General features: G+C 31.6%; 1 protein-coding gene across 1 annotated transcript; it reads right to left on the reverse strand.

Moving 5' to 3' along the window:
* Nucleotides 1-1,190: 1,190 nt before the first annotated feature.
* Nucleotides 1,191-7,276, reverse strand: LOC111276731 (calcium-dependent protein kinase 11-like). Its single transcript, XM_022862506.2, has 7 exons — nt 6,477-7,276; nt 5,513-5,656; nt 5,265-5,417; nt 5,028-5,143; nt 3,046-3,213; nt 2,678-2,902; nt 1,191-1,574 (listed from the first exon to the last, which is right to left on the reverse strand). The coding sequence occupies exons 1-7, from the start codon at nt 7,057-7,059 to the stop codon at nt 1,431-1,433; spliced, it is 1,533 nt and encodes a 510-aa protein (XP_022718241.2). The 5' UTR covers nt 7,060-7,276; the 3' UTR covers nt 1,191-1,430.
* Between the last annotated feature and the right edge of the window lie 4,553 nt (nt 7,277-11,829).

The following is an 11,829-nucleotide window of genomic DNA, read 5'->3' on the forward strand; positions in this document are numbered from 1 at the left end:
TCGAGTTTGATTAAAAAATTATTTTATTTATTTGAATTTAATTTATATAAACAGTAAAATATTTATATTTAATTTATTTAATTTATATACGCTTTGATTAAATTAAATAAATTTATTCATAAATATTAAATAAATGTATTCTTAAATATTAATAAAAGCATTTATTCATAAATAATAAATAAATCATAAATAAATAAATTTAAACAATCAAAATTTAAACGAATATAAACAAATTTTAAAATAAAATTAAGATGAAAAATAAAAATATAATTTTATTAATATTATTATAAACGCATATCAAATAAATAATAAATTAGCTGAATTTTAAATAAATTTATTCGTAAATATAAACAAATAAAATAAATTTTTATTTGTATTTAATTCATTTAATAAATAAATATAAAAATATTAATCAAAATCATTTATCAAGTTTAATAAATGAATATAAATAAATAAAAATCAAATATATGCGTGAACAATTTATGAAAAATTCTGTTCGTTTATATCCTTAAGCAAAAACTTTTTTTTAATCGGCACAAAGAGATTCGGTACATTTTGAAAAATTTTGACATGACTAAAGCGAAGCCAATGGCATCTGGTATTAAAATGCAACTGAAAGATACGGCTCTGGACCAGCTGATGCAATTGCATTCAGAAACTAATTGGTTCTCTACAATACTTGTTCATTACTAGACAAGATGAACAAGACATAACTCATGCCATTAATAACCCATTTCAGCAGATGCATGCTTCAACCCTTAGGAATTTTAAGGCACTACTATTCCTGGTTAATTTGTTTGAAAAAAAAATCATCTTAGTGATGCTGATTAAGGAAGAAACTTAGATATAAAATCTCTACCACTGCTGCTCACAATATCTATCTTGGAGGCAATTCTATCTCTTGGAAATCAACCAACCAAGCAGAGAACTGGTGCCAAATCTTCATTTAAAGCTGAATATATAGGGCAATAGCTAACACTGCTGCTGAGTTAGTTTAGATAAACAAGCTCCTGCCTGAACTACGTATCTTACAATCCTCTCCTCCAATTCATCTCTTTGATAAATTTGGTGCCATATATGCTAGTACTAATCCTGTTTCTTATTTCAGGATGAAACATCGGGTCTTCAATTATCACTTTGTCAAACAGCATGTCATGGCATTCCCACCATATATTGCCTCATGCTGAAAATTAGTGGAGACTGAAAATATTTATTCTACCAAATGCCATAGCAGTTATGTCATTTCCAGCAACCATTAAGGATAAGACGAAAACGTCACGTTCCTAAATAAAATATATAAATTTGAATAAAATCCAATCATCAACCTAAAGAACCATAGATACCCTAGGCAACTCAAACGAAACGTCAGTATCATTAACCTTCGATTTAAGTGTGACAAGATGTTGCTAGCTACACAAGGAGATTGATTTTCATTTAGCATCACATGTTGGGTCTTTCACTCCAAAGGCATCAGCTATATTGAAGTTCAGGTTGCTTCTCATGGTTCTGCTTCTTCCAATCCCATCACCCTTTCTCATCATTGCTGCAAACTCCCCATAATCTATTCGCCCATCCTGCATTTTTATACAATCATAATAAAAGTTAGGAATAAGAAATTAAAATGATTTATCATCCTGATAGATTTTAGTACATTTTTAATACAAATATATCAATTTGCTTTCAGACGGATTTTAAATGATTCAAAGATAATGACCTTTTTATAGCCAGCAGCACTATAACCAATATAAGACACACACAGACTCCAGCCTAAAAATAACTCAATCATAAGCTCTGTGATCTCACAGCAGGTAACTCTGTTTTATTTGGATAAACGTAATATCACTTACACAATAATAACAACAAACTAAGCTTTATATCCCATAACTCTGAGGTCAGGTGTATGAAAACACAAATAAAGGAATCATGTTAAGTCGTAGTTTTGAATTTTCTTGCACCACTCATTTTTATCAAAAACAACATTTTTATTTACTTCCTCAACCCTCATATCATCTCTTATTACTTGTATCCGCATCTTTCATGATCTACCTCTAGAAGCTTTTAGTCTGTCCCAAATCTTATCCAAATTATAACTGCTCGGCTCATTCTTAGAGCCAAGGACTGATGAAATACCCCAGTGTCACATTTGTTGGAGGCAAGAATATAAAAATATGTGACCAGAACCATTGAGACTAAAAGTAAATTTCCTTAACTGCAAAACCTGTGGCTAACATACAATCCTTTTCTTCATTGTTTCAAGTTGCCGCTACATAACACTGTTAAGCTTCACCAAAATATAAAGAAAAAATTCTGGGAACAGAAAGCAAACAAGAGATGCAGAAGTAAAAGGGCTACAGGTTACAGCAACCACTAAGACTATATTTTGTAGGGAAAAGGGTGAAGAAGGAAAAAACAGGTAATTTAATTTTCCTTCCATGGGTTTGCTACTCCTATCCTTCACACTTATTAGGCCACTAGATTCATTACACTCACTAATTTCTCCAACAGAATATTCCCAGAAGTTCATCTCCATGATAACACTCATACAGCTGAAATGAAATGATAATGAAAATATGATCATGATGATGATATATGAAAACTATTGTGATATAACTTCACAATGCAGAATGCGAAAAAGAAACTTTAGAATTTGAAGGTCCAATCAACAAGTCATACTTACATTATCTTGGTCGATTTCTTTCATCATCTCTTCCAGATGAACATCATCTAGACCAAACTCTTTGCAAGCATGTTGAAGTTCATCTATGGTGATGTAACCACTACCATCTTTGTCAAAAAAGGAGAAAGCAGCAACTAAGTTCTCCTCTCTCTCCATCTTATTTATGTGCAGTGTAGCAGCGAGGAATTCACCATAGTCAATTGTCCCACTGTTGTCTATATCAGCCTGCCAACATTCCCAAGGCAATATTTGTGATTGTCATCATACTCAATCATTTTAGTAACAGTAGAGAATATCATACCTAGACTATAGCACAAACATTAAAGTTACATTAATTTTTCAATAACAATTCAAGAAAGTATATTTACAGCTTCCATTAGAGACTTGATTTCCGATTCCATTAGTTCAGATCCCACTTTCTTTAAACCGTCTTTGAGTTCCTGAAATGTTATTGTCCCACTATTGTCTGTGTCAATCATTTTGAACAACTCTTTCAGACCACCAATTTCTTCCTCGGAGAGTCTTTCTGCTATGACCTGCAAAAGAATTTCTTTCCATGATAAAGAATGAATTTGAAACATACAAATGCTAGAAGGGCATATTATTTTTCACAGTGACCCAAACAACCATGACAAAAGATTAAGTCTTGTAACTGATTTTATTTCATGCATGCCTGAGTTGCCGTGCAAAACAAAGATGATGACAGGTCATATTCTACCGTGCAGCTGACTAGAGTTAAAGAATCATTCTACAAATATTAAAGATGAATTATGCACAATAAACTACTTCTTGTCTACAAACACAAGTAAAACAGAATTACAATAGTTTTGCCTTCGTTTCCCTCCCTCGTAGCAATCCCTGCCCCTTACACTTCTCATGAAGCTTTTTAATGGCAAATTTACTTCTTGGGCTGAAAGGATGGTTTGAGGCAGTATTTATTCACAAGCCCCAGATAAAGTTAATACGCATCAACATTAAGAAGATTGTTAAAATTTTGGAAGTTTAAGGGATTACAATCTTGACTTTTACTGCAAGAAACTGCAGCAGAAAGAGCTATCCACTACAGACGCTATAGTTGAGTGTCATAGCTGCCTAACAACAGTTACAACATCATGGACAATGTAACTCTCCACCAAAAACCATTAAATTCCAGACCCTGGCATCGACCCAACTAATCTCCAGCCAGCCAACACCAAATGTCTGTTTTGCTGGATAAACCAAAACGATGAATTGGATGTTTGCACTCTACCTGCAACTCAGCTGATTAGAGTCCAAGAATCATTGTAACAATAAATATGAATGGATAAACTTGTTACTCACATGAAAATATATTTCTACACCAATATGAGTTATAACATAAACAACTATGCTCAAGAAGATGGTTCGACTTTGGAAGTTTGAGATTTTACCACCACAATTCAAATGCAATGAATTGTAGTAGAAACAGAGGCCCACTACAGGGCCTATCATTTCAGTATGATAGGTTCCTCTAAACATTTAAATATTATGGACAACGTAAATGTCTCCACCTAAAAACCTGTCAAAGCCCAGACCCATGCTTCCATCTAACTAAGCCTCATTTAGCCAAAACATTTTGAGTAATACTTGCTGAGACTTTAGCACGAGACTCCAATGCACACACCCCAAAAATTCAATACATCAAAAATTAAAAATTAAGTGAAAGGGAAAGCTTGTATATATATTAAAAGTGATAATGCCTTGTAAGTGAATATTAAAATAACAAGTTGGGCACCATACCAAATATAAATGCCAACCTACTTCTATGCAGAATGCATTAGATCACAGCACTACACCATGTTAAGAAAAACTGCAAGGTATATCTCCCATGATCTGGTTTAAAATGAAGCAAAAATAAAAGCTTCAAGAATCTTGGCAGACCTAGGTAAAATCCATACTTCAGACTTGAATACAGGTTCAAAAGACCATTTCCATAATTTAAAGTGTGATAGAGAAAAAATAACACTAATATGGAAATGCTAAGATCTGTAAAATCTTATTACTCAATTTTAGCAGACTCTTATGTTTATTTCTACAAAATCAGAATGACCATTTTATGCCAGATTTTATTCATTTCAATACATTCAATCAGAAGCTTTTGATCATTTTTACTCTCCTAATGCCCAAGACAGACTTCACTCTAGTTTCAGATATCCTCCATCAGTTTCTAAAAGTCACAACATGAATTCAGCATTAATAATCCTTCAGCAAGAAGATGCATTTTTAAATTCAGAATAGAAGACTAGTAGATAAAAACTTCACAATCAGATTTCCATGGAAAATTTTTCAATAACTATAGATATTTGGAAGATAAAACAGGAAAATCACATACACGCAAGGCCATCTTTTTAAGTTTGTTCATTGCTGAGAACTGCTTCAGGCGCGATAAAACAGCAGAATCCAGAGGTTTGTCTGGGGCAACTCTATCATCAACAATCCATGGGTGACCTGCCGCATAAATTAACCCACTGTTGTGACTTATATAGATACACAATAGGTAGGGCATTGTCATTCCCTTGTTATAGCAAATACATAATAATTTGGATGACATAATATTCAAATGACCTACATAGGACTTCATGGGCAGAAATTCTTTGCCTCGGGTGCCTCTCAAGCATCTTTCGTATTAGATCTTTTGCACTTTCAGAGATGCTAGGCCACGGCTCAGATACAAAATCAATTTTTCCATGTAAAATCTGTCTGAAGATTCCTGATTCAGTTTCTGCAAGTAGAAAATAAAGGTTAGTATATCTTAGGATATGAGAAAATAAAAATGGCACCAACTGTTGCAGGGAGTACGGTTGTTGAGATAAATACCTGCCCAAAATGGTGGAACCCCACTCAACAAGATGTAAAGGATAACACCAGCACTCCATATATCTATTTCTGGTCCATAGTGCTTGCACAAAACCTCCGGTGCAACATAATAGGGACTCCCAACAACATCAGAAAAATATTGTCCTGTAAGGGAAAAGGATAGAAAAAGTAACTCCCGTTAACTATGAGAGAAAACACCACAAAAAAACAAAGGTAAAGCATTAGCGAAGTTGCCCATCCTTTGAAGAAGCCTAAGGATTCTTCCAAGCACAAGAAATTTGAAAATGATTCTTATAAGCAAGCAGATTTCGGTACAGAGGCACGAGCTGAAAATCTAGTGATGCTGACATTGGCATCAATATGGAGTTTTCCAAGCAATTGGTGGTCATTAAACCATCCCAATTAATGTTGAAGAAGGTTTACACATTGTATTTAATTGAATTAGATATTTAGTACATTAATTATGAACAAAACTAAAGAAACCACCTTCTTAAAAAAATGGACTATGTATAACGGAGCATTGTTCAAATCAAATAAACCAGAACCAACATTCCCAACAATTTTAAAAAATGAACTTAGAAAAATAGACACAAAATATGAAATATCCAAAAGGAACTGATCCTAATGAACAATATCTGCAGAACATTCAGTGAATCAAGATGATGAAAAATAAATATCCCAAGAACTTTAAAGAATCAATCCAATTAAAAAATGAAAAAAAGATAAAAGAAAACCTTAATCATGGAAACAGCCAATAGAAGATATCAATACCCTTCAACAAGGTATTGAGCTTCAAATCAAAGAATCAAGAAAGTCCCCAACTTCCGATCAGAGAATCAATCTAAATTAAAAAAAAAAAAAAGGCTATTTCTTGGTTCTTCCAGAAGTACATTAATCATTCAAAAAAAAAAGAAGGCTTTTATTCAACACTAACATATAAACAACAGAAAAGAGAAGAACCAACCTGGCTTATAGAAGATAGACAAACCAAAATCTGTAGCCTTAAGAACGGCATCATCACCAGGAGTATCAAACAAGAAATTCTCAGGCTTGAGATCTCTATGCATAACCCCAAGAGAATGACAAGCCTCCACAACACCAACAATAGTTTTGATAAGCTTAGCAGCCTCTCTTTCACTATAATGACCCTTAGCCACAATCCTGTCAAAAAGTTCCCCACCTGCACAAAGCTCCATAACCAAGTGAACAAACACAGAATCTTCAAAAGTACCCTTGATCTGCACCACACTTCTGTGCTCAGACAAATGATGCATGATCTGAATCTCTCTCCAAACGTCATCATAATCTTCACGGCATAAAAGTTTGCGCTTTGGGATTGACTTGCAAGCGTAAAGGAAGCCAGTAGCTTTGTGGGTACATAGATAAGTGGTGCCAAATTGACCTTGCCCAAGCTTCTTGCCTAACAAATAGTGGTCCCTTAGTCTTGGGGTTTGGTATGGCAAAACTGTGCCTGTGGGCTTTGTTGTTGTTGTTGTTGTTGTTGTTGTTGTTGTTGATGATGATGGTGATGTGATTTTCTTATTCATTGCCTCAAATATCTCAGATGCGATCTCTTTCTCTTTCTCTTTCTCTTTCTCTTTCTCTTTGTTTCTGTAATACAAAGTGTATTTTCTTTTCTGATTTCCCTGTTGTTTTCTTCTTCTTGTTTTTTGGGGTTTGTTTGTTTTGTTTTGTTGTGGTAAATTGTAATTGTATTGCTTGTGACTCAACCAATTTGGTAATACCGAGTATTAATGGTACTTCACCAACACAATGGGAAGGGAAACAAAGCTGAAAGCCTTATGATTTTGAAGTTTTTATACATAGAAATGGTAACAAATTTTTTATGGGCGGAATGGAAAATGGAGATGGGGTTACTATCTTTGTTTTTTTTATTAACTATAATTTTTTAGTAACTATAATAATAATAATAATAATAATAATAATAATAATAATAAAAATAAATTATTATTATTATTATTATTATTATTATAGTAACTCTAATAACGACTTTAGTAACTATAATAATAATTAGATCAATTTAAAAAATAACGATAATTTGATCTTGAACAAAGAAAAGGTATTCAATCCAATATGGTGTTATTAGAAGTTTTTTAAGATTCAATGGGTATTGATTTTTTTTTATTATTAAAAGATGTCAACAAGTAATAAGAGTATTTTAGAATTTTAAATTGATCAAACATATTAAATCAACATAAAATTATAATGTCATGTCAACTCAATCACTTTATCAATCCATCCAATAAATCATTTTTGTTACGCTAACTTGTCATCCTTTGAGTGGACAATCAATGTCATAATTAGCTTACCTTTTGAGTCACCCCTAACTACAAGATTGATATGGGTAACTCGGGTTGCCTAAAAACCCATATTTTTCAATTATGAATAAGGTATCATTCAATTCATCTAATACTCTCATTTCTATTATTTTTTTTATTATTTTTTCCTATTTTTCTCTCTCATCTTTTTTTGACTTGACATCAAAATACAAACAATAAAACCACTTCAAGCCTTTGTTTTAATCGCTTTCTTTCTCTTTTTTATTGATTTTAGGGTTTTACCCCAACAAATTAGCTCAGCAACAAACAAATGTAATTTATTTTTTTATTTTTTTATTATAAGAAATTATGGAACATCAAATTTATTAAATAAAATTTTTTAGCCAAAATTAATAATAAAAGTTTAAAATTTAATAATAGAAGTATATAACAGAGTCAATTTTTTTCAACTCCCTAAAAATTAATGAGAGACTAACAACATAGACGAAAAAAGTATATTACTAGTTCTTTGGATAAATTTCATCTAGGATCATTAAATTTTATTTTGGTTTCACTTCTATTTTTAATTTTTAATTTTAATTTTTTTAATTTGGACCCTTAATCTTTTAATTTGGTTTCATTTTGATTATTTTATTAAAATTTTCCATTAACAATTGAAAAAAAAAAAAAAAAAAAACCTATGCAGCATGTCGAGGTAATATTCACATTTTTTTTCCTTTTACAAAGAGACCAAAATTCAAGGAAAAAAGGAAATTTTGTATGTTATAGGAATTGAACTCTATCTTATTAAAATCTACCTCTTAAAAGAAATGAATGAATCATATGAACTAAATTTCAAGTTCATGTGTCACATAAATTACAACTATAACGTTAGCTCATTGTTAACAAAATTATCTAATGAAAGGATCAAAATGGAATTATTTATAAAGGTTAGGATTCATATAGAAAAATTCAACTATTAGGGACTAAAGTGAAAACAAATATAAAGTTAGAGATGATGATGAAATTTATCTTATTTTTTCCTTTTATTTTTGAGTGATATATTATAAGCGTGAGTGACGTTATTTTCACCTGAACTTGATAAAAGCTTGATTCCTTATCCAACGAGAGTAGATTTGGAATGAAATTTCGAGAATGAATACAAATTTTTATATTATAAATTTCATTTGAATTAACATTTATTTTAATCTTTTTATAAATTTTATTTGGTAGATTTTTGTAATATAGAATTATTTTTGTTGATGGTATTTTCTAGTATCTTAGCTAAGGATAATAAATAAATGAAATTGAAACAAAGAACAACTATAACCTTCAACCAAAAAATACGATAAGAAGATGTCAGAATTGTCACTCTGGGGCACACTTCAAACTCAAGTTAATATATTGCCAGAGGTATGTTATGGGAATAAGGCAAAGAAAATGGAAAAGATGGTAAAGTGTTCTTTGGAGAAAAAGAGTCTTAAGCTTTCCTCTACCTTAGTTATCTTGCGTATTTGGTTTTTTCTTTACCTTTTATCTAGGATATAAAATCATTATTTGACTAAGACGATTGATAATTGAGAGTATATTTGTGTGAAGCTTGAGAAGATCTCACACGAATGGATGGAAATTGTATGTAACGATATCAAACATATTTAAGTTATATTTAATGATTTTGGGACAACATTTAATGATACAAAACAAATTGGTGGCCCGTTGGTAAGTTTCGAGGTGACTTCCCAAAGTAGGTGGTGATACATTCCCTTAATGTAGGTGACATATCTGTTTGAATATGTCTTGTCTGAGTAACCTAAGGGTCTTAGTGCATTGACTGAACTCTAACCGTTGATTGATTAACTTAGATGTAATAATATTTATTTTGATATATGTATATGTAATTTTTTAATTATTTTAAAGTTATTATTGTTAGAAATTTTATATGATAAATCAAATACTTTTTTTTTAATATAGCAAGAAAAGAGGATTTTCTGCTCTTATTAGATCCTTGTGGGGCAAAAATGGATTATAAATGTTTTTAATATGCATAGTATACATACATACATATATGTATATATTAAAAAAGAGAGATTCAAATTTCAAAATTAGGCTTAAAAAGCCTATTAAAAAATTCAATAATAAAACACAATTTTCAATTTAAATTTGAAATTAGAGGGGCCATGACTTCTATAATTTAAAAACACCAATGTAACTAATTCAAGTTACACCACTTAAAAAAGCATATTACATCAGTAAAATTTGAATTTAAAATTATTTAAGTTAAAATGAATTTTTTTCATGTACATTTGGATCATCAATTATTTTCGATGCGACACGGTTTGAAGCTTTAGTCATCATTTAAAGCTATTTGTGTCTTAAGCTGCAACACAGTTGTGCCTTCTTTGATCACAGTAATGCTTTCAATCATCACTGATGCTTAAGGATCGAATGTAAAATGAAGTTTTTCATCTTTACCCTTCTTCCCCCTTATGCCCCTGTCATCTTTTTTTTTTTTCTTTTTCCCTCTAATGTAAGTGTAGTGACAAAAATTCCATTTATCACTTATAAACTGTCTTTTGTCTTGTTTTGTTTTTTTTGTTAACTTATATTTTTCATTTGTTTTTTAAAATTGTTCACATAACTTTATTATAGTTATGATATAAATCATTTATATAATTATATAATAAACCAATTAATAAATATATAGCTAAAAATAATAAATACATAAATACATAACCTATTTGTTGGTGCCGAGCTCAACCTGAGAGTATTTTTGTAAAGGTAGAAGAGAGGAACGATTAGAGGTAAAAACAACAGGTGTTCGCTGCATTTACACTCCGATGCGTAAATCAATAAGAATCAGGTCAAAAAAGAGATGAAAAAATAAGAAAAAGAGAAAGGTATAAGTATTTTGAACCAGGCTTCATAGTGCTCGAGTCTTCGTATTTATAGGCAAGGTGAGGAGGATAACAAGGGGACAATTAGGACAAGGTTGAGGTTAGGTAGCACTGAAGATGTCAGACCGACCTGACATATCAGGTTAGCACAAATGACCAAGATACCCTTGATTGTCTACTAAAAACTAAGATAGGAAAAAAGATCATTATGCCCTTTTAACCATTATATGCTTCTAGCACTATGTCTCCCCATCAAGCGATTTGAGTATTAGATCATCAAATTTGTTACCAATATCCCTAGTATGAGGCAAGTGGTTACATATTTTATTGAAAGTCAACGTTGTAGAGGGAGATCGATTTTGAACGATAACTAGCTTTGAGTTTGGTTCGACCTAACGGTTATTTAATCTCGCACGTGTGTTTTGGGATGAGTGAATAATCGATTTAAAAGTTATCGAGGTGACAACTGTCTGGGGTGATTCAAGATTATGGCTAGAGTTTGTATGGTCATAGTGAGACTTGTGTTTTCTTTCATAAACTTAGGCTTGAGCCTTTGTTTTAAATCCTGGGAATGAACCAAGCTCTCGATTTACCTTTGACAGTCATTCATTTTGGCTAGTCTAATCTGTGGTTCATCCGGTTAGGTTAGTTTGAAAACATTAAATGAGGAGAAAGACAGTTTGAATGGGAAGGTTTAGACTAGAAATATGAAAAAATGTCTACCCGTCCATTTTTTAACATGTGGTAAAGATCGTGTCATCTCTCTAAACTAAAACGTGTCTATATAAAAGGGCTGATAAGGATTTACCTTTTCATTTTTCACTTTTTTTACTCTCGATTTGACCTAAAATTTTTGATCTTCACAACTTCCTTGCCTTTCAAGTTCTTTTTGCTTTCGTCTTGATACGTATTTTTAACTATATCTTCTAGTATGTGTTCTGGAGGGGCTGAAAGTTATAGAGTAGAGCCAATGGGAGATTAGCAAGAGTAATAGGATAACGACTTGATCCCCCATGTTATTGGAGGCTGTAATTATACAAAAATGGCCTATTGGTTTAATCTAATGTTCGAAGAAAGGCAACAATGCAATGAAAGGAATGTTTAGGCAAGAGGTGAGTAAGTTTTAAGCATTGAAGAGCTATAT

The sequence above is a fragment of the Durio zibethinus genome, chromosome 7, assembly GCF_047325235.1.
Source record: "Durio zibethinus cultivar Kanyao isolate XHJ-2024 chromosome 7, ASM4732523v1, whole genome shotgun sequence".
Taxonomy (NCBI): Eukaryota; Viridiplantae; Streptophyta; class Magnoliopsida; order Malvales; family Malvaceae; genus Durio; species Durio zibethinus.